Genomic DNA, 22,654 nt, shown 5'->3' on the forward strand with positions numbered 1-22,654 from the left:
ACGTGATGTTCTTCCTCTCCGTGCATAGAAAGGAGTGCTATTCAGTATCGGTGAGATCTGTTGATTTTCAGTCCTCAGAGCTGTCTGTCAGTGATTGTATCCCTGGTGCTCCCTCCTCTAGGTACTGGCCGTTGTCTGGGCCTGAGGCTCGGGAGGCTGTGTCCAGAGGCTTTGGGGTGGTGCCAGTGCTCACGGGAGGAGTTCGGGAGAAGGAGACCCCTGGGAAGGCAGTGGGCTGGACTGCTTGGCAGGCCCTCACTTGGTTTTTCTGCTCTTCAGGTTGCTGTACAAAGCTATCGACTCGAACGGAGAGAACGTCGGCCCAGTCTACAACCACCGCGTGGAGATCTCCATCTTCTTCATCATCTACATCATCATTGTAGCTTTCTTCATGATGAACATCTTTGTGGGCTTTGTCATCGTTACATTTCAGGAGCAGGGGGAAAAAGAGTATAAGAACTGTGAGCTGGACAAGAATCAGGTTAAAGTCACACACTGTTTGGGCTTCTGTCCCTTGAGCCAGAGTGGAGTGCCTTCTCTTTTGACTACTTACCCCACGCCCAGGGAGGGGCGCCCACCTGCCCTCTGTCCCTGAGGCTGGGCCTTGCTCAGAGCGTGTTCTCAGCCAGTTTGAGAGTTAGGTTGCCAGATACAGACTAGGTGTTGTAATGGTGGAATCTATCCTCAGACCTGTTGTGTGGAGTCAAAGAATGCCTAGGCCACCTTCTGTGGTCCTGACCCACTAGTGATGGCCCAGACTCTCACAGGGATGCTGTGGCCAGAGGCTAGAAGACACTGAAACATTTACAGTCCCTGCTGAGAGACAGTCTTTAGTATCCACTCAGGGCCCAGTGTCTTAACTCTGGTGCTATTGACATTTTAGGCTGGATAATGCTTTGCTGTGTTTCCTGTGCTTTGCAGGATGTTTAGCAGCATCCCTGGCCTCTACCCACCAGTTGCCAGTACCACCCCCATACCCCAGCAGGGATGACCAAAACCCCTGCAGACATTGCCAGATGTCCCCTGGGCGGGGGTTAAAGTTGCCCCTGGTTGAGAACTGCTGACTTAGGGGGAAGTACCCTGCACCACCACAGGGAAGTCACTAACTTCAGATCTGGAGCTAGGATCATACCAGCAGCATCCTTTATCTGACACCTTGTTTCAGCCAATCTGGCAGAAGGAGTGGGGCCTTTGGCTCTGGTTAAGAGGTGACATGAGGGAGGCAGGAGCCCTGCACGTCCCCGGCATCTTCTCTGTGACCTTGGGCGCATCCTGCTGCTCTCTGGGGCTTGTTGCCTTCTCTCTAAGTTGAGAGCATTAAGGAGTTGCTCATTAGAGGTTCCTGTCCGCCCTGAAAGAGTCTGTGAGATCGAGATTCTGTTCTGGGAGTTTCCCCCAGGCCGTTTATCAGTAGCATCTCTGTTTTGATGACTACGTAGAAAGCAAGAATGATCTGGCAGCGTGGGCTTCCTGGGGGGAAGTGGCCATGGCATGCTGAGGCAATCTGTCCCACAGCTGGCTGTTTCCACTGGGGGAAATGTGAGGACTTGCTGGCTCGATTTGGAGGAAGATTTTCCTTCGCGTTGTCAGGGTGTCCCTGCAGACTGCACCAGGGACAGTCCAAGGGCAGCCTGCCCCAGTGCTTTGCTCACCCAAGGAAGACGAGTGTCAGGGCCAGCCAGGCAGTCAGCACTGGGAGTGTTGCAGCACCTGGGGTCCGGAACAGGCTCGAATCAGGGGCCCTCTGGAGTCAGCGCAGCACCGAGTCCCAGCCAGAGGGACCCCGTCTGAAATCTGCATCCAGCGTCAAAGCAGAAGAGTGGGGGCAGATCTAGGCCATGATGCTGAGCTGAGGGCTCTCGGGGCTGGAGGGTCCCTCTGGGCTCGCTGCAGCCCCTGTCCCCAGAGTGAGTGTGAAAGACAGTGCTCTGGCCAGGCCCCAACCTGAGTGCAGTCCAGCTGCTTTACTGACCACATCCCAGGGAGTCTGAGATGAACATGACAAGCTCCAAAGTCCCAAAAGCTCCCAGATGGACACACAGATAGTTTGCTGTAAGACATTTATGGTCACCGTGTTCTGGCTCCTGAGACGTGTCTCGTGGGGTCCATGCTGGAGCAGCCAGCAGGCTGCCAGTCTCAGCGAGTGAGCACAGCCCCTGGTTCTTGAGGATTTCTGTGTCTGTGGTTACTTGGCTTCCTCTCCTGGAGGATGTACAGGCAGGAGCACTGTAGACATGATCTGCTGACAGGGCAAAGGCCTGGGCCGAGTCCTCACTCCTGTGCTTATCCGTGCACTGCAGGACCCCGGGAAAAACAGCTCAAACCTCTGAACTCAGGATTTTTTAATAAGCAGAGTAGAAGCTAGATGGGTGCCCTGCTTACCCCCGGGGTTGCTGTGAGGCAGAGAAGGCATGGAGGAAGGCCCCTGGGTGACTCCGAGAGGTGCCAGTGGGGGGGAGGGGGCTTGCTCATCACTTCCACCATTGGCTGTGGTCCCCGCCCAGGGGGTGCTGAGTGTGCTCGTTCAGAGCAGATGACTGCGATGCTTCCTTCCCCAGAAGTGCTCAGAACCCCGTTTTTGCCCTTTTCTGCCGTTGCAGCGTCAGTGTGTTGAATACGCCTTGAAAGCACGTCCCTTGCGGAGATACATCCCCAAAAACCCCTACCAGTACAAGTTCTGGTACGTGGTGAACTCTTCGCCTTTCGAATACATGATGTTTGTCCTCATCATGCTCAACACACTCTGCTTGGCCATGCAGGTAAAAATGGAGACAGCTGTGGGGATCAAGTCTGGGCATTCTGCACAGCCCCGTACCCCAAATCCTGAGGGTGGAATGCTGCCCCCTCACGAGAGGATGGGTTTCATTTGCTGATGAGTCTGGGCTCTAGTTTAGCCAGAGTCCCATTCTGGCAAACAATTGTCACTGTAGGAGTTTAAGATCGCTCTTTTGTTTAAGAGACTGTCTGCACTGTATGACGGTAGGTAGCATTTTCTTGGAGCCTGAGTGTGGAGTGTGGCATTCAACTTGGTGAACGTTTACTATGGGCGTCCTGTGGCCAGGTCGCAGGTGAGGACTAAAGCTCTGGAGGTGGACAGCCATTTCAGTCCTGACTTTACTCCTTACCAGCTGGATAACCTTGGGAAAGCTAAATTCCCTGAAGCCTTGCTTTCTTTACTGGTAAGATGGGGAATCTGTCATGCCTCCCTGAGAAATAAGGTTTATGCTAGGTAATTCTTGTCAGGCACTTTGAGCTCAGCCTGTCCCAGAATAACACCCACTGTTGGAAAACAAAACATAAGTCACATTTCTGTCCTCTAGTGGCTCTCAGTATGGCAGTGGGGAATTCTCCAGTTCATGATGTATTGCATTTGACCTGAATGATGGCTACTTCTTGCTTACATTTGTGGCAAAGAATGCAATTCATTTTAATTGGCCAATCCCAGTCACAGTGTGGTATTAACAGTGAGCATCTTCAGAAGTTATGTTGCCTGGTAGATATTGCACGAGGACAGCAAGCAAAGACCGGGGTCTAGATCCAGTTTCTGCACTGACTTTAGGAACTTGAGCAAATCAAACCAACTCTCAGTGCTGTCTGGAACGTGAGTCTAAAGATAGGGATAAATTTTCTGGCATTTTTCTTAACTTAAGCATTCTTTATGAATGAAAAGGACCTTATGCTGATGGAGGGAAAAGTGTAAAGTCAAGGTAACACTGCCTTTTATTAAACATACACCTACATGGCATAAAATTTATCCCTAACCAAGTTCTACCTTTGTTCATAGACATTTTGGTGGTTTCTGCATTGCGCCCTGGTCAAGGCCCTGAATATAGACCCTGCCAGAAGAAAGGGTGAATGCCCTTTTTCCTGAGCAGAGGAAATGGATATGTTTGTCCCCTTCATCATTCAATCATCCTCATCTTGTCACGGACCCCGTGCGCTTTGTGGGAGTTCACCCTGTGACCTTGCAGTCCTGGTCGAGGTGGAGTCGTTGGGAGAGGGTGCCGGGCTTGGGGGGACCTCCACTTGCGAGTTGTGTCATCGCGGCCGAGTCTCTGAGAACCGCACCTCTGTCTCCATCCGCAGCACTACGAGCAGTCCAAGATGTTCAACGACGCCATGGACATTCTGAACATGGTCTTCACTGGGGTGTTCACCGTTGAGATGGTTTTAAAAGTCATTGCATTTAAGCCTAAGGTGAGTCGCCAAACCCTCTTTTCAAAGGCTGTTGCTGAATCACCCCAGAGAAGCATCCGCTTCCTGTTAGTCTTGTGTTACTGAATTATGCTAAATTGTCTGGCTGCTAACTGGGTTACCACCTGAGAACATTAAAATCTGATTAGAGTATCTGTGTACATGTGGGAAAATGAATCTGCAAACACAAAACTCATGAAAACAATTCTGAGAAAAAGAAGGGAGGAGAGAACTTGGAACTCTGTAGACTGAGATTGTTCTGAAACCAGATTTGCTGTTTCTAGAATAGCATGGATCATGCTGTTTCAGGGAAACCCGCCTCGTTCCTTGAGCATTGGAGAAAATGTTTGACCATAAGCCCATCAGGAAGAATTTGACCCTGATTTTACTTTCAGACTTTGGTTTTATTTGTTCCGGGTCTACAGCATCCTTTTTACCTTTTATGGAAAATGCTAAAACCAGCCACAGACTTCTCACAGCCATACCATCTTTTGTTTGTTTAATTTAGAAAAATTTTGCTTCACATTAAGACAAAACGAGACATGAAATGTGTTGAGCTGTGCTGGCGACTCAGCATGTCGTGCCTCCTTTGGGGAAGGGAGTGGATCCGGATCCACGGTTGTCGGTGGCCGCAGCAGAAGACGCAGTGTTGTCAGTGTCGGGCGCACAGCTCTGAAACTGGGCTGGCCGCAGATTCCTGCTCCGCCACTTGCCAGCTTAAGTCACTCAACTGCTCTGTGCCCAGTGTCCTCATCCATAAAATGAGGGCGCTCACAGTCCTGTTTCATGGGATGGCTGTGAGGAGCAAAGAATTACTATATATGCAATGCTTGAAATCCTGCCTGGTGTGTAGTGCCATGCTGCAGACAGATGTCACCCACTGCTGCTGTCACCGCCACCACCATCACCGTCAAGCTATTATTAGTACAATATTCCCTTGTTCTAAAACCGTAGACAGAGGAGCCCATGCCGGGCTGAACGGTGGGACGTTTGGTCCTCAGTTTCTTTCCTAGCACAGCCTGTGACTTTCAGAGTTAGAGAATGCCAGAGTCCGGTGACCCAGTTCCATGCGATCTGTGTGTAAGGTACCTGCAACACTGATTCAAGTAAGACGTGGGTTAGGAAATGGATGGTTTCACATGCTCCATAGTTACAGGAAATTCTAATTCCAAACGTTCCTTTCTTTAATTTGAATTAATCTCTGCAATCTTTATCAGATCTTTGTGGACCAAAAAGAAAGGACATTTGTAAGTGACCAATTGGGGTGATTGCAGTGGGGTCAAATTTGGCACCTTGTGCATGGCCAGATGTTACCTCCTGTGACTTGTCCATATCTACATACATAAACATTTCCTCCTCTTCCAAATTCATCTTAATTTCCTTTGAGATTTTGGTTTGCTTCCCTCTCACCTTTACTTCTTTGAACAATATTTGTCTGGACTGATGGAAAAAGTTGCAAAGTGAGAACATCGAAAGTGCTTGCGAAGTGCAACATGGGACACGACTGTGGGACATTTCCCAGATGGCTGTGCCATGTCTTCCCTTGCCTGGTGATGAAGCTCTGAAGTTTCTGAAAGCTTGTTCCAGGCTGAGGAGAAAGCACACTCCCCCACCGTGTGTGTGTGTGTGTGTGTGTGTGCGTGTGTTTGTGTGTGTGCTCGCACCCTCTAGCAGGCCTTGGCGCACTGCTGTGCCCAGTAAATATCCAAACCCAGGAGGAGAGGGCAGTGGCGTGTGAACAGACGGGTGATACCAAAGGGAAATGAGTAGCTAACTTATAATCAGTACTGATAGATCAGAGTTTGTAAATAGGTGGTTTCCGCTAGCAATTGTGCTGCTTTTTAGTTTTACTCAGCAAGATAGCTTCGTAGCACAAGACAACCTCAGATTACCACAGAGAGAACTTTGAAAACAAAAGCAGCGACAGCTTCCCTGCACTTGAGGAGCCCTGTTCGTGCATCCACCAGGGCCAGGGAGGGAGGTTTCGTGTCCCTTGTGCCTGGATGAGTGAGGGAATCAGTTCACCCAGAGGCAGGATTCTCCCTAAAGTTCTTCCTGCCCTTCTTCTCTCTCATTGTTCTCTTGGGTGTTAACAAGCCCAGCCCAGGCAGGTGGTCTTTCACAGAGAAGCCAGTGGGCCCCTCCTTCCCGGTCAGTGGGGTAGTCGGGCTGAGGAACAAGGCGGTCAGAGCTGCAGGAGGATGGATATTCTGGGGAGATGGCCAGAGGGGACATCAGCCTCATCTCAGGAGAGTGTCTCTGGTGAGGAGCTTGGTGGCAGGGTCCCTTAGGGCAGCCTTCCCCACGTTGTGGGCTTCCCTTCCAGGGGGACTGTCAGCATCTCTGTCAGGAGAGACGGGGTTGTGGTTGTTTTGTAAAACAAATACAGAAAGTGCAGTTACAGAAATCCTTAGTTGTAGGAGGCAAGGGCTAACAAAAGTCGAGAAACCTGACCCTAAGAACTTCTTTTATATAAGGAGAGCGACCACAGTCAGAGGGAAATGAGCCCAGGCCAGGTGAGGTGAGGCTGCCCAGCGTCTACAAGCAGAAAGGGGCGAGGTGGGAAACCCAGGCCTGGGAGCCTCCCTGGTGGGGCAGGAGAGGAAGGTGAGCAGAAGCCACAGAGCAAAAGAATGGGGGAAGGTGAGCAGGTGGTTCAGTTTATTATGTTAATCCCCCTAAGGAGAATCCACCAGCTGGCACTGACTGGGTGCAGGGTTTTCAAAGTAGGCCATGATTCAGGTAAGACACACACCTCATTCCCCCGACCCTTCCTTCAGTATCCCCAGGGGAAGCTGCTGGACTTCTCTTGCTCCAAGGAGAGAGATTCACAGAGGAGGGCCTTTTGCAAAGCGCTGGTCCCAGCAGGTGCACGGAGCACTTCTGTGGGGTCAGAGGGCCTGGTCTGTCTGGGGCTCCTTCTTTGTGCTTCTGGGTCACCCCTCTGGTGTTTAGTCCAGACCACCTGCTGCGGCCGTGGGCTCCTCTCCAGCAACCACTCTGTGTTCCCAAGTCTCAGTCCTTAAAGCGTTTCCATCTGAATTCTACCCTGAAAATGTCAAATTTACATTGCTCTCCACCTGAGCTTGTTAAAAGTGATTCTCTTCACTTTTAACGGGTTTGGGGAAAGAAGAAAGTATCTCAGTGCTGTCACCACGCTTCTATGCAGAGCCGAGCGAGGCGCACCGGGCACTCCCTGCTCCGGGCTCCCTGGCCTCTTAACTTAACAAAGTACCAGCGATCTCCCTAGTGTTCACTCTCCACCTCCTGGAAGGAAAATTTGATACTATCTTTTCAGTTCTTCAGTGGTTACACCTATTCCAGGAGATTTATTTTTAATGTCAAATGAAGCTTGAAATGTTTCTGTCCTTAGACTTTTATGTTGGGCTTCTTACTGGGCTGCATCCTCTCCCCCTGTCCCTTCAACACCAAGGTTTCCCAGCCCTCCCTCCTGGTCCTCTTCTCGCCTTGTAAGATGCTACATGCTAGGGCTTCAGTGGCACCCCTGGGGCTCCCAAACCTGCACTGCCCTCCCCTCCCCCAGGCCACCCTGCCTGCCTTTAAATGCTCTCCCTGCCTCTGCCCTTTCTGTTCACCTGCCACACACCCCCCTCTGGAAGCCCAGAGCTGACCAGGCCACTCTTCCAGTGAAATTCTGGCACCAGCCACCTGTTGCTTGAGAACAAATATATAGTTTTCTTAGTCTGATATTCAAAGTCCTCCATGAAACACTGGTCCATGTGTATTTCTGCCTCCTTCCTGCCGCTCCCTCTCTGCCATTTCTTCTTCCCCACCCGCTCCCCAAGTGTTACCATGCTAGACCTTACTATGCTCACATGCCTCTGTCTAGAAGCCCTCTCTGCAATGTCACCTCCTCCACGACACCGTCCTCACCAGCCCAGCCAGAGTCAGCCCTCCCTTGGCGTGTGCGTCTGTTAGATGGTCAGCCTACATCAACGTTGCCAACATCACTCCGTACCTGCCTCTCCACCTGCTGACAAGCAGCTACTTGAGGTGACAGGCTGAGTCTTCTGTCTTTGGGTCCACAGTGCTTCATGTGGTGCCTGCCACTCGGTCATTATGCAGTAACGATGAGGGAAGGAAGAAGTGGACGAGCCTGTAGGTGCAGCCTCTGGGTGTGAGAAGGCACTTTTCTATCGTGGGGTATTTGGGTGGAGCAGAGCCCCAGAGTGGGATGTGTTTCCTTTAAGCCCCCACTTTACCTCTGGAAAGGCTGTGCTGGTTAGAGAGCTGTCAGTTTTAGTATCTACCAAAAGTTGGCACTGTGGTCACCCCTCAGGTCAAATACTGCCCAAACCACCCCCGCCAGAAGCCAGTAAGTGCTCTGGCTGCCACGGTCAACAACATAAGGCAAGTGATTCATGTAGGCTTCTTCAGGTCTGCAGACGAGAGGCAATGAAGGCAGCGTGAAGATCCTGGACTTGGGCTGCTTCCCTTGTTTCTTGTTTGCACCCATTCCATAGACATTGCCCTCTCACCGTGCCGCGCTATGCTGGATCTTGGCTAGACGGCCAGGAACAGCAAGGGCACAAGCTCTGTCCCCTGGGAGCCCACTGTCGGGCAGGGGACAGACATCAGCAGACAGTGAGAAAATAGGGTTCTTAGAAATAATGGAGCGCCCTGGCCCCAAGGCCCACATTAGTCTGGTTTATGATTTTACGTTTCCAGAGTCAGAAATGTTTCTAAGCTAGAGATGTTACTGCATGTGGCCGACTTGCTTGGTCTTTTCAGACAGGTGGAACTAGATAAAAAAAAAAAAAAATAGATTTGACTGCTGGTTCTACGTGAGAGGCCCTGGCCTCAGAGTTCAGTGGCAGGAGAACATGTGGTCACGGGCCGCGAGCAGAGAGCGTGGAGGTGGGCCCGTGTCTTACCTCTGCTTACCAGACTGCAGGGTGCCTTTGGTGGGGACAGGGTAGGGGAGCGGAATCATGCTGCTTGCCAGTGAGTTAGTGAATAGGAGGCTAAACAGGGAAGCAGTATGTGGGAAGGAAGGGAGGGCTGGCATTTGCTGCCTCCCTGGAGTCTTGTCAGAGCCACCTGGTCAGAGCCTGCGATTCCAGCCACCTGCACCAACTCAAGCCTCCCGTTGCCTAGGTTAGGGCTGTCAACTTTCAGTCCACGAACTGTTAGGATTTTGGCACAATTTTGTGAGTGTGAGGAGTTTTCTGGAGAGAAAACCGATGAGATTGTCAGACAGTTCCAGGACCCAAAAGGAGTGTTGAGCCCCTCTCCTGTTGACTTAAAGGGTCTCACCCACCGCAGCGCACCAGAACTGAGAGTAGCTTGTCGGCTCATGGGAATCACTCAAAGGCGGAAAAGCTGATCATTTTGCAGACAGAGAGGAGCTATTCAGGCATAAACTGCCAGAGCAGGTGAGAGGGGCCGGCCCCAGTGCCCATGTGGCGGCTTTGGCCTCTGAGGAACGGTGTGAAGGAGCAGGAGAGAAACAGAGCTCTCGGTACCAACGCGGCAGGCCGGGGCAGGGCTGCGGAGGAGGAAAGGAAGGGCTTGATCTCCGCTGCTCTGTGAGAACTTTGGAGCTCTGGCTGCTGCTCACGACCAGGCATTTCCCCAAGGCACAATCAGCCCCCAGAGGAGAGGGCAGGGATCAGCGTGCTGTCTTTAGCTTTTGCGTTGCTGTTAAGCCCAAGATGAAAAGTGCTGGCTCTGCTGCTCTGAGGGTGGCTGTGGCTCGGTCGCCAGAGAACGGCTTGTTACCCACTGGCGACAATATAAAGAATTTAGAAAAGGACCCAGCGTGCTTACAACCCTGGTACCTCAGCCACAGCATGACACACACTAGTTCAGCCGGCTTTTTCTTTAGGACACCTCCTTGGTGAAGGAACCACTGTGTTCCTTCACGTCCTGGGCCTGCTCTTTATCAGGGCTCTCAGGTGGGGCATCACTAGTCTAGACCTCAACGGCTGCTACCTGTCCTCCATGCTGCCGGCCAAGAATCACGCATGCAGGAGGAGAAAAGCTAGCAGGCACGAGCTATGGTATTTTTAAGTAGACTTTCCCATTAGACTTTTATACACAGATGTCCCAGTTGGGTGCAGGCTAACTCCTTTGTCGGCTGTTAGACTGCTGAGAGAAGAGGGGTCTGGGAGTGAGGCGGTCGGCGGGGGTGAAATGTGAGAGGGCACCGTGATTGCAAGGTGGGGGGGAGGTTAAGGATCAGTCGGAGAGCTGCGCGCAGTAGCATGTGCCTAATCCCAGTGACTTGCGAAGCCGAAGCAGGAGTATTGCTTGGACCCAGGAGTTCCAGACCAGCCTGGGAAACACTGCAAAGCCTTGTCTCTCTCTCTTTTTTTTTTTTTTTTTTTTTTTTAGAGTAGGGTCTTGCTCTGTCACCCAGACTAGAATGCTGTAGCGTCATGATGGCTCACTGTAACCTCAAACTCCTGGGCTCAAGCAAGCCTCCTGCCTCAGCCTCCCAAGTAGCTGGGACAGGTGCGCACCACGATACCTGGCTAATTTTTTTTGTAGAGATGGGGTCTCACTATGTTTCCCAGGCTAGTCTTGAACTCCTAGGCTCAAGCAATCTTCCTGCCTCAGCCTCCCAAAGTGCTGGGACTACATGAGTGAGCCACTGCGCTTGGCCAACCCTGTTTCTTTAAAAAAAAAAAAAATTCAGAAATCACAGCTGTTGGGTAGGGAAATCTTAGATTATTTAAGATGAAATTTGAAAAGCAAGCCATCAGTTAGTGTAATAGCTCCCCCGTAAATGCATCTGGAGGGGCTAACAGTAACTAGAATAAACATCCCCACTGCAGTCATTGGGACAGTCAACATGTCCACATGTTCTATAGTGTCACAAAGGCTGTGACTCTAAGTGGCTTCCTCTGGGTCTGCATCTGGTCACAGTTCCTGGGACCTGACGCTTCGAAGTACCTTCTGTTCTGGTTTTCTTAATATGGCACTAAATGTACCCAGTTATAAGCATGCTGGGCCCCTTTTTATATAATTCGTACCTGAATTTTTATTTCTAAAACACGTCCTGGCTTTTTGGGAAGACACAGCTGATTTGGGAAGACAGAGTCGTTGACCTTGGCAGTCTGCCCCCTGCCAGCAGAAGCCCCGGCTCCGTGTGCCGTACTTCCCAGGGCGCTGGGAGAGGAAGGCGCTAACTTAGCACCTGCGATGCTGCCCCAGGGGAAGATGTAAGTTGTGGCTCATCCGTGCGGATTTGTCGGTCACAGTGGTGCAGATGTACCTTTAGCGTTGTGGCAAGATATGAGGACCGGACAAAACAAGCACCGGGCGCAGCTGGGTGACAGCGGGGTGGCGGGTGGCAGGGTGGCGGAAGGCAGAGACGTGGCCCAAGCCAGGCCCTAACTGGGTTCTAGGCTCTTCCAGGTTGGGGTTGGTGGGGTGGGGACAGAATAGACAGCACAGTCCTCGTCCCCGAGGCTGTCGGTGTGGTGGACCTGCAGACAGAGGCCCCACGTGCAGCGGGCAGGGCACGAGGGAGGTGCAGAGTTAGCTGGTGCAGCGCGGACAGCCGGGGCCCCTCACAGAGCAGGTGTTTATCTGACCTTGAAGGAGGGAGTGAGTCTGAGCAGACGGAGGTGGGGTGGGGCAGTTGGGATTGCAGAGGCATCAGGAGGTGGGGAGGAACCTGGTGGTGGTTTTGAGGGGTGGGAAGAAGTCCTCTGAGCCGGGAGGACAGAAGGGGAAGGGAAGAGAGCGAAGGTTGAGGTGGCAGGAATCTGGGGCTTGGACGTCCTCTTCACCCCTCAGCACTCTTCCCCCACAGAGCCTGCAGTGGCCTCCGTCTGCTGGCTCCCACCCCCACAGCCACGAGTGCGTCTCTCCGCTCTGGTCTGTGCTGTCTCCCTGGAAGCCTTCCCCTGTGTCCACTAGACCGAGAGCTCTTTGAAGACGGGGTCTTGTCTCGGCCATCCTGCCACAGGGCACGGCGTTCGCAATGCTTGCCGGGCTGGTGAGGGGGAGGAGGGTTGCCGGCACATTTGAAGGGGCACAGAAATGAGAGTGTGCGGAATGCCTGGAGACGGTGCTCTTTACGTGGGAGGGGAGCCACGAAGCCAGCAGGAGACTGGACACCCCAGAAGGAGTGGGAGAACCTTCCTCTTCTGTCAGCTCGCAAGGTTTTGGGGGTGTCACTCCAGGCATGAGGGCAGGGTTACCAAAATATACCCATCCGTCCTGCAGATGTTCTGCTTGGGGTGGTGCCGCTCAGAACCTGGGTCTGTGTGTGTGCGCACGTGCGTTTTGTGTGTGTGATTGTGTGTGTGTGTGTGTGTGTGTGTGCACGTGCCCTCTCTCACACGTAAAGGTGCACAACCTCCCTGCTGTGTCCCTTTCCACCAGTGGACAGTATTGTTGCCTCCTTTGGCTTTCCCAACCCACCTGGTTGCCATGGGTGCTGCGGGGACTCGGATGTGTCCCCCTATGGTCCGTGTGATGTTTCACTCATACGTGCTCATAAACATCTGCCCTCGCCTGCTCTGTCCAGGGGTATTTTAGTGACGCCTGGAACACGTTTGACTCCCTCATCGTAATCGGCAGCATTATAGACGTGGCCCTCAGCGAAGCAGACGTGAGTATACACCTGGCGTAGCTGCTGCCTGTGTCCTCTCTCCTCTGTCTGTGCACACTCCGCTCCCTGCCCTGCAGTGGCATCACCTGGACAAGTCACAGATCCCAATCACTTGATCTGAAACTAGGATTTCCTAATGAGAGCTGCGGGAAGGACGCCGTGTAGGGCAGAGCCTTATCCCAAGGCCTTTGCAGACACAAGTCACCTCTTAGAGGACAGGCTTCTTCCCGGCACTTACCCTGGTCACCAGGAGGCAAGAGAGGATAGAGCATCTCTCGTTTTTATCTGCTGTGTCAGAACCAATACCCAAAGTGATGTATCTATAATGTGTTTATTTTAAGGTGATGTTTCAAGTAGCCAGGTGGCATAATGCTAGAATGTTTCCCTTTTATAACACTGTCCTTTTCTTCTTTTTTCCTATTGTGCTCCCTGTCCTCTGTGGCTTCTGAATGCTTGCCCTAACAGCACTATTTCACTGATGCATGGAACACTTTTGATGCCTTAATTGTTGTTGGTAGCGTCGTTGATATTGCTATAACTGAAGTGAATGTAAGTAGCAAACTTCGTGTCCTCTAACGTGATCGTTTTCATTCAGTCTGCTGTAGAACAGACTAGAAGCTCTGCCCTGAATCTCCACACACTCTAGAAATGTAGGCACAGTTTTTCTTTGGAAAGACTGAGGATGATTTGTATCTCCCCCCTTTCACCTCACCTCCGTCCCTTCCCTGAAAGACAGTGGGGAAGTAAGTGTGGAATTGCCATTCTGGAGCTGAAATGATTTTCTGAAAGATCTTATTAAAGTTGTGAGGGCTGGGGGTTAATTGGGAGAGTATGTGAATGTTGTCCCCCACCAGCTGTGTGACCGTGGCGGGTGGCAGACTGCTCTGTGCCCCAGCCTTGCCAGCCGTGAACAGAGTTAATGGTGTGTCCCTCGTGCCCACAGTGGTTCTGTGAAGGCACAGGAGGGAGACCCCACAGCCGTGTTCTGAGCATGCGGCGGCGGCCGCTGGTGCCCTCACCTGTCCCCTAGTCTGCTCTGAGTCTCAGGTGACACTGGTAAACACCCGCACTCTAGCGCCCCAAGGGCTGATGCCGATGGCAGGCTGCTCAGGACAGGAAGGAGGGCCTCGTGCATATCAGGGAGCGGCTGTCACTGCTTCCTTGTTATGTTCACTTGAATCATTTGACGGGGGACCAAGTGCAGTAGCGGCATGGTAGGCAGAGCGACCCCCTCAAGAAGCACCCTGAGAAGCCCCCTTGCAAAATTAAGAAAGGGAGCACCACCTCCCGCCCGGCTCCCTGGGGTCTGCTCCATGCCAGACGGGGAGGCCTGGGCAGGCAGAAAGGGCCCTGTGCACCTGGTCTGTCCCCAGCCTGGCAGCAAGTCTTAGTGGGAGTCCAGTGCACGTGCCCAGTTTGAGCCGTGCATGGAGGGACTCTTGTGCAGTGTTGGCCTCTGCTCCACGATGCCAGTCTGGCCTGCCCCTGCCCCTGCCCCACCTGGCCAGCATCTGCAGGTCCTTCCTGGTGCCCAGATAGCCTGTCTCACACGAGGACCGTGAAATCCCTTTGTGCCACCTGTCTGGGGCCAAAGTGATTCCGGAGTGTGAATATGAGACAGCCGTCAGCCTGGCAACCCCAAGACCTGGCAGGTCAGCCCTGGTTCTCAACTGACTTGTTGGGCCCCGGCCTCAGGTCCCTCATGGGTCAAATGGGGGGAATAATATCTGGCCCTGCCTTTACAGGTGTGTTATGGTGGTAAAACGATCTGAATGTCTGTGAAAATACTCGCTAAAAAAACCAAAGTGTTAGCAAGATACAAGGGTATTATTGTGAGCTTTTCCCTGTAATAAGTGAAATGGACTGTAAGATATTACCTTCTCCATGAGTGTGTGATTTAAGCCTCATCACACCCAAGTTTGTGCCGTGACAAGATACTAAAATGTATTTTACAAGATGTAGGTACACGTGTCCCCCAACCTCTTGAAGCCCAGATATGTGCAAATTCTACTTTATGTGAAATGTTCCATAAGTCAGCTATAAAATTGCCATTCATGATATGTAAATGATGCTTGGTTATAAAATAATCTGGTGCTAATGGGAGAACAGCAGGTTCCTAACTGGGCTCTCTCCTGAGTTTATGGCCAGACATCTGCCTGCTTAATTATCTCACAACACAAAGTGCTCACAACCTACATCGAGGTATAGTTACACGAAGATTCTGGAACAGACCCTTATGTAAGTCAGAGGCTGTCTGTAAAGGAAATGAAAATGCAATGAACTGTCAGCTCAGCAGGTCTCCCTGGAGCGCTGGGTGCTTAAAGTGCTGTGCAGGTGGTGGTGGGAATGCTTCCTTTCTGGGTGCCAGGATGTGGCCAAGGTATGTCCACCAAGTGGACACCTGGCCCTGTCACGCCTCACTCACCTGCTCGTCAGCGTCTCAGGGTTGCCCAGCTTCACCCTGCATCAGTCAGGAAAGGGCAGGTCTGCGCTGACGTTTCTCATTAGCATTTGACACGGGCTATCTGTACAGGACAGGCTTTTTTGCAATTCGACTTGCAAAGCCAGACTGGCAAGCACTCCCATACTGTGCTTTCAGTCAGTGACCTTTCCCCTGGTCAGCTGTGGCCTGAGACCAGACACTCCTCAGCCATGGCAATGCCAGGTCCCCACCCTGGGCCATTAGAATACCACCTTGGGGAGATCTGTGCTTCTCCACTGGGCCTTGGCACAGAGGGAAGGCCCAAGGCCGTCTTCTCATTTAGTCCGCCTTTCGGCATACGTGCCCTGGGCATCTGCCATTCTTAGGCTCTGGGGAGACACAAGATAAAAAGACTGGGTATCCTTAACCTCTGGCATAAATCTGTACAACTGGAACTGTTGGTTCCTACACCCCCCGGGCCCCCCACACCTAGCTCGCCAGGGGAGTAGTGCACGTCACATCCTTGCTGGCCTTGTCCCCTGAGCTCCGGGGGCAGCTGAGCATGAACACCCTTGGTTCATTGTTGGCTGGTTTTAGCTGCCATAAGTTATTTTTTGCAATGTTTAACCTGCTGTCCTCTCTCCCCCAAACTCTGTTGATCTTTCTTTTCTGTTGCCTAATTGATTTTCATATTGGTTTTATTTTTAGAAAATTGTAACGGCAAGTATATATAAGCATATATACGGTGAAGTCGTTGTTAAAGCAAAGCACTTCTAAAGACTGTGTGCTTGGTTTTGGCCTCCCCACCTTTGGTTTTACTGCGTTTCACAGGACGTGCTAAGGACCGGTGGTGGTCATCTAAATTGTTCCCCATCCCATATGTCGTGGCCTCCAGCCTGGGGCCTGAGCTGGGCTGTCTTGGTCAGTCACACTTGGCTCTGTGACTTGACTTGCCAATGTTAATCTTCCAGAACTAATTATCTGGCCCAGAAATGAGAAGAGCTTGTGGTTATATTCTTGGCAAGGACATTTTGGATGGCCCTTTGCACCGTCCTGTTTGCATGCTCACCAGCCCGCTGCATCCTGCTGTCCCCTTCCCGCGTCCCCCCACCTTGCTCTGCTCCTGGTTTGGTAGCTCTTGTGGGCTTGTCTCCACATTTGGTCGTGACATCACCAAGCTGCTAAAATGTCAGTTGACAACTGGTGGGCTCACTCTTGCTCCCCCTGGATGCCTGTTTGCTCCTTGAGTGGTGAAATGGCCCCAGCAACACGTTTTCCCTAACCCGGGGATGGCTGTTGCTGACGTTTAGTCTTTTCCCATCGTCATTGTTGCCTGAGAGGCAAAACACTTGTTTAGAAGCCATGTCTGCCTTGTTATTATTTACCAAAGAGCATGTGAAAAGTCAGCAGGGAGCTCACTCCCAAACACCCAAGAATTGTCCCTGCCTTGTCAGGTACCCAGTTTGGACCAGGTGGCCAACAGCTGCACTCAGCTTCTTGTCCCGAACCCACGGTAAGGTTGTTCAGCCCCCTCCCTGCTATGCTAACCTTTTTCTAGGAACCAGGTCACACTGGTTGTGGACACAGACCCAGCAGCCCCAGATAAAGAAGCACCCCCAGAGGTCTTACATGCCAGGTCAGAAGTAGCTGGGGGAGGGGCTCCCCCAAAACTGGGTTCTCCAGGATGCCTTGTATTAACTGACGCGACTCTTCTGGGATGCCTGTTTGCTTCCGGTCTGAATTGGAAATCCACATCCTCTCTGCTCTTCTGAGCAAAGATGGAATTAATACAGAAAATACAGACTGATTCCATTGATTCTATTTGGGAAACCCAGGGTTGTTTTGGCTTCCGCAGTTGTAGACGGCTGGCCCAGAGCCTGTGTCTCGAGAGCCTGCTGACGAGCCCTGTGGGCAGAGGCTGGAGAGAACATCAGGGGAGCTGCAGGAACGTGGGGATCTTTCTGGACCATGATGTATAGTTCAGCCTCCTGAGGCCACCCCCCTGAGGTCACCCCTACTGTCTCCCTGTAGGGTTCCCAGCTGAAGAACGTGACATCTCAGGGTTGAAAGAGGCTACTAAGGTTGTCCAGCCCAAGCCCTCAGGTGACACTGGAATTACCCCTGTTGAAAACTGTTGACCAGCCCCCCAAAGTCGTCTTTGGAAAGCTACCTGGGGAGCACATCCTTTCCTAATCCCGTGTCTTCTAGGGGCGTCCTGTGGGTGCTCCTAGGAGCCAAGCACACTGTCAGCTCACTCACGTTCCGTCTCCACCCACCACCAGCCCCCTTCCTGTCCAAGCCTCCTCCGTCCCTTGTGAGGAAGGTGGGGCTGGGGTCTAAGCTGTGTGTCCAAGCGCTGAACCCTCACCAACTCCGAAAGAACCCCCTGCTCAGCTGTAGCCATCTGAGTGGGCCTTTCTAGCGGCCTCACCCCACGTGGTCACCCCAGACCTACAGGAACTCGGCTGGTGTGGGCAACCGGCTGAACACCCTGGCCCAGGACTGACGCGCTCAGTGCTGGCCGCATATCACAATCACCTGGGAGCTTTTGAAATTCCCAGTGTGCCGGCACACCCCGGATGAGTCAGATGAGAGTCTGACCAGATTTTGTTAAAGATTCCCCGGCCGTTTCAGTGTGTGGGCCAAAGTGAGGGCTGGCCTGCCCTTTTCATCAGCTTGACATTTGTAGTTTGGGCAAAGCCATCCTTGGGGTCCTTCAAATTTGTAAGATATTTTGGCAACTTGCGCTGCCCCCCAGTGCTGCCAGGCGCATGCTCCCCTGAAGCAGTCCTCCCGGCCCAGTGGCGTGTGGTGGGATCGGGCGTGTCGCAGGCACACTGAAGGTACATGTAGCTTGGTGTGCTGTGTGCTCTTGCCTTCCTTTCTTGCACGTTGTGCTGTCTTGTCCCTCCATAAATGCTGTCTCCTCCTCCTTTTTGTTTAAACAAGAGAATACCCAGAGTTTGAAGTTCATAGTCCTTGATTTGTCATCGTCCGAAGTTATCAGCTGAAGAAGGGACAGACCCTTGAAAGTCAATTTGGCTGCTAACTTTCACACCCTAAGGAAGGGGGTCCTAATGGTGTGTCAGACTTGGGGTGGGAGAGGAGGGGTAGACAGGAGGGGTGTCTTCCCCGACCAGCAGGCCTCCTTGTTCTCTTGCAGGTCTAACACACAGGTTACAGGCATTTGAAAAGTCTACCTGCAGAGTGCTCTGTCTGGCGCACACTGCCGCGTGCACGCACACACGCAACGCGCACACACGCAACACGCACGCTCCCCCTGGGTGGGCAGGAGTGAAGCCTCCCCGTGCACAGACGTAGCGAGAATGACATGGGGGACAGTGAGAATGCTGGAAAACTAGTTCCTTCATTTGTTAAAGTCTTCAGTTGAAAAACATTATCTGGCCCTATAAGGAGATGTTATTTCTTTTGAGGTGAGATAACAGAAGAGGAAAATAGCAAGTTAGCCTGGGTGTTGGCAGATCTGTCGCAGAGCCCCCATTCTGAGCATCCCAGGTGAAGCGAGGACCCCTTTTAACTCTATCAGAACCTGTTCGCCTGGGGTTCACAGTCACATCGCTGCATTTCAGTTGTTCTCTGATGTGCTCAAACCCCTTATTTTCTGTGAATTTTATGGAATTTCTGCTTGGTCTTGGGAGGTAGCCCTTAATGAGAGAGAGGCTTCAGACTGAGCCCTTCTTCCCCTGTGTCCCCAGGGGAGGGGGCCATCTGAGAAGTGTGCACATGTGTCCCTTGGCCATACAGGAAGCCCTCTTGGAAGCCCCTAACCAGAGAGCTTCATTTCTCTCTCTTGGTTCCCAGGTAGATCAGTTGCTGCAGTAGAGATGGCAACACTGAAGGGAAAAGAAAAGCTGGCACATCCTGATTCTGGTTCAGTTAAATTACTGGCATTAATTTAAAGGTGCCTCCTGGTGTTGGTTAGAGCTTGCTTGCAGCTCCCCTGCATTCTCTCAGACACTTACCAAGCACCGTTAAGTGCCAGACCCCTCCTGGGCCCCGAGGGGAGCGAGGCCAGGTCGCCGCCCTCCTGGGCAGCAGGAGGGCACTGTCATCCGGTCTGCAGCAGAGCCAGCCGTCAAAGGACGTGGAGCCGCTGCAGCTTGGGGAGCTGGTCCTACACTGTTTTTTCTAAAGAGTCTGCAGACCTGAGCTTTCTCTCTTAGGAGAGCAGTCTGAGCGCAGTCTGAGCTGGGGGGCGGACAGTGAGGCTTCTATAGGGAAACCGGCCCCTCTCCTCCTCACAGGGACTCGGTCTGTCCCACTCCTCAGCAGCCCTGCCAAGGAGGCCATCATCGGACACACACCGCCCAGGCGTTTGGTCCCGGGGGAACAGAGCATGGGCCAAGTAGTCTGTGGACTGCAGCAGGCGCCACTGTTTGCCCCGTTGCTAAAGCCATTCCCTTCCCTGGGGTTAGGAGGCCTGCTGCGGGCGGTTAGTTCCTGAGACCCACAGCCCTAACTGGGCACAGTGAATAGTGTCCCCACCCCGAGAGGCAGAGGCGCACTCTGTGCTTCTGTCTCTGGGGGCAGCTGAGGTCTTACCGCACTGTCTTCACTGGATGTCTGTCAGCCAGGAACGTCGTGTCCTTGGATGTGAATTGGAAAGTGGTAGTGTGTCTGTGTCCCTGTCAGTGGCTGCCCCGCCCAGGTCCAGTTCCAGGCAGAGCCACTGGTGTTCCCTCAGGGAGGGAGCAGTGTGTCGCCCAAGGACATTAACCACACGTTTTTTAAAAGGGGGGACTGCTCTCCTGAACCACCGATTCCTTCCCGGTTCATTAATGCCTTTCAATCTTTGATTTCTTAAAGCCAACTGAAAGTGAAAATGTCCCTGTCCCAACTGCTACACCTGGGGTAAGATCAGTGACTAGTCCCCAGGGGCTGGGCCTTTTCCTTGAGTTTATTTGGCCGTGTCGAGTTTTCCACTGGTTTTCTGTGTCCTCCATGATGTCCTCAGAGCAGTGTCTGCGGTGGTCTGCATCCATCATCAGTGTCCAGCACTGCTGGCCAGCGCGGCGTTCTCCTCTAACACAGTAGAACACGTGGACATGCATGTGCTGTGTGGACGCAGTTTCTCAAGCTCTGTGTTGTTAGCATGTAATTCTTCCTTCCATATCATGCTTCTTAAGATAAAAAGGCCCTAGAAACACATCTTCAATTCTTACCTCTGTCACCTTTGCATCTGTTGCTGTTTTTCTGAAAGTGTTGCATGTTCTACTTTCCATTGGGTTTGACCTCTCCATGATAACCCTTCAGAACTCTGAAGAAAGCAATAGAATCTCCATCACCTTTTTCCGTCTTTTCCGAGTGATGCGATTGGTGAAGCTTCTCAGCAGGGGGGAAGGCATCCGGACGCTGCTGTGGACCTTCATTAAGTCCTTTCAGGTAAGAGCCGCGCTGAGGGCTTCTCTGTTTGTCTTTGAAAACCATACATAAGGCAGTGATTGTCCCCTGTCCCAGAGGCCCCAGGCTCCCTCCGCATGATCGCTGTGTGGACCCAGGTCAGTAGAGAACGTGGGATGCTGGAAGGACCCACTTCAGCATTTCTTAAGTCACATAGGGTTGCTTCCTTAAGGGAAAGAGAAAAGAAAGCAGCGAGGACCCATAGCTGAGAGATCTGCAGCATTTCCCAGACTGGGAGACATGTGGCGTCCCTGAGCCTCTCTGTCTTCCCCAGGGTGTCCAGTGGTGACAGTCCCAGCAGACTCCCTGGAAGCCTGACAGCCTTTCTCTGGGACAGCTTCTCCTCGTGGGCTGCAATAGTCCTGTCTGTTGCTTGTGTAGATTCAGATCAGAGACCCTGCACCTGGGCCAGCTCACCATCCCCAGTGTCTGGGTTATCCAGAGCCTGGAAGGATGGGAGCGTTCAGGACATTTGTCACCTGTGATTCTCTAGGCTGGTGCAGCCCAGCTCTAGATGATTCCTGAGTAGAACAAGCTGCTCCTGTACCCTACCCCGGGTATTCTAGTCTTCCGGACTGGATCCACTGGGGAGGAGGTGAGGGGTGGGGATGCAGGTTCTGGTTAAAAGGTGCACCGATGTAGGGAATTTCTGGATATGCACAAACATTAGAAAGGGAATCCTGGCCAGGCGCGGTGGCTCACGCCTATAATCCTAGCACTCTGGGAGGCTGAGACGGGCGGATTGTTTGAGCTCAGGAGTTCAAGACCAGCCTGAGCAAGAGCGAGACCCCGTCTCTACTAAAAATGGAAAGAAATCATATGGACAGCTAAAAATATATATATATATATATAGAGAAAAATTAGCCGGGCATGGTGGTGCATGCCTGTAGTCCCAGCTACTCTGGAGGCTGAGGCAGAAGGATTGCTTGAGCCCAGGAGTTTGAGGTTGCTGTGAGCTAGGCTGATGCCACGGCACTCTAGCCAGGGCAACAGAGTGAGATTCTGTCTCAAAAAAAAAAAAACGGAAAGGGAATCCTACATTTTCTTTTTTGAAATTATTTGACAAGTTTTCATTCAAAAGTAATACAGTAACAAATGACGCTCTCCAGAGGTATGTAAAAAAAAGTTCAGACTTGCCCCTTTCTTACCTCTGGGGTAACAGTGAGCATTTTCCCACAGTGAGTGGGTTTTCAACAAGTAAAGGGGAGAAGGGATGGCATGGGGGTGGGGCAGGTGCAGACACTCAGAGATGAGAAGTCACAAGCACAAGTCCTGCTGGGGAGAAGGGTGGGGGGAAGAGGGTGTGGCTCTGGGGGGCAGGGTGGAGCAGGGCCCCAGAGGGCAAGCCTTAGTCTCTGGGAAGGCACAAAATCCTCCACAGTTGTTATTTATGTAAAATACCGAAGCTTATCAAAGAACTACTATAAAAATACAATGAATTCAGGTGATAGTGTCATCTTTTTAAAGAAATTATTAAACTTCTTAAAAAAGATTTGGTCTACTATACATAAGAAAGGTCACAGAGCAGTGGTCCATGAAAACTGAGCAACTGCCAGCAAAATTCTAAACTTTTGGTAACCTAGGAAGAAAATGCGTAGACGTGTGGTGAGGAAAGGCTGAAACTAACCCTGTGGGACTCTGTTAAACAGTCCCGCTGGGGGGACGGTGCTACTGCACCAGGCCAGGCTGGCAGTCAGAATCCACAGCTGGCACGGGTCCGAAGACGGTGTAGCCGGAAGTCTGTGAGCCACTGACTTTCTGATGAGCTCTCTCAGTTAGGAGGGAAAACGGGTGCTTTAAGCGTGTGTGCCTGGAATTAAGCCTGATGGTCTGGGTACCCCACGCACATGGGCACACTTGTCACATGATAGAAAAGCAGTTGAACATTAGATGCAAGGACTGGGGGCTCTGATCAGATGTATGTACCTGTACTTGGTGTTTCCGAAGAGAGCCCAGGCTTGGCAACCACCCAGCCAACTCTTCTTCCCTGGCCCAGCCCTCCAACTTTATGGTTCTTTCAGGTGTGCATT

The 22,654-nt window shown here is 52.1% G+C and overlaps 1 protein-coding gene across 4 annotated transcripts in view; it reads left to right on the forward strand.

Moving 5' to 3' along the window:
* The window catches only part of CACNA1D (calcium voltage-gated channel subunit alpha1 D), a 309,771-nt gene that overhangs the window by 245,515 nt on the left and 41,602 nt on the right, over positions 1-22,654 (forward strand). For 2 of the 4 annotated variants that reach the window (XM_069475891.1, XM_069475890.1), the window contains 6 exons: positions 280-481; positions 2,601-2,759; positions 4,087-4,197; positions 12,698-12,781; positions 20,031-20,075; positions 20,478-20,606. In XM_069475891.1, coding sequence (XP_069331992.1) covers positions 280-481; positions 2,601-2,759; positions 4,087-4,197; positions 12,698-12,781; positions 20,031-20,075; positions 20,478-20,606 — 730 coding nt within the window. The remainder of the gene's footprint in view (positions 1-279; positions 482-2,600; positions 2,760-4,086; positions 4,198-12,697; positions 12,782-20,030; positions 20,076-20,477; positions 20,607-22,654) is intronic. The other 2 variants (XM_069475893.1, XM_069475892.1) reach the window with 1 other exon arrangement.

This window comes from Eulemur rufifrons, chromosome 7 (assembly GCF_041146395.1).
Source record: "Eulemur rufifrons isolate Redbay chromosome 7, OSU_ERuf_1, whole genome shotgun sequence".
In the NCBI taxonomy this organism is placed as follows: Eukaryota; Metazoa; Chordata; class Mammalia; order Primates; family Lemuridae; genus Eulemur; species Eulemur rufifrons.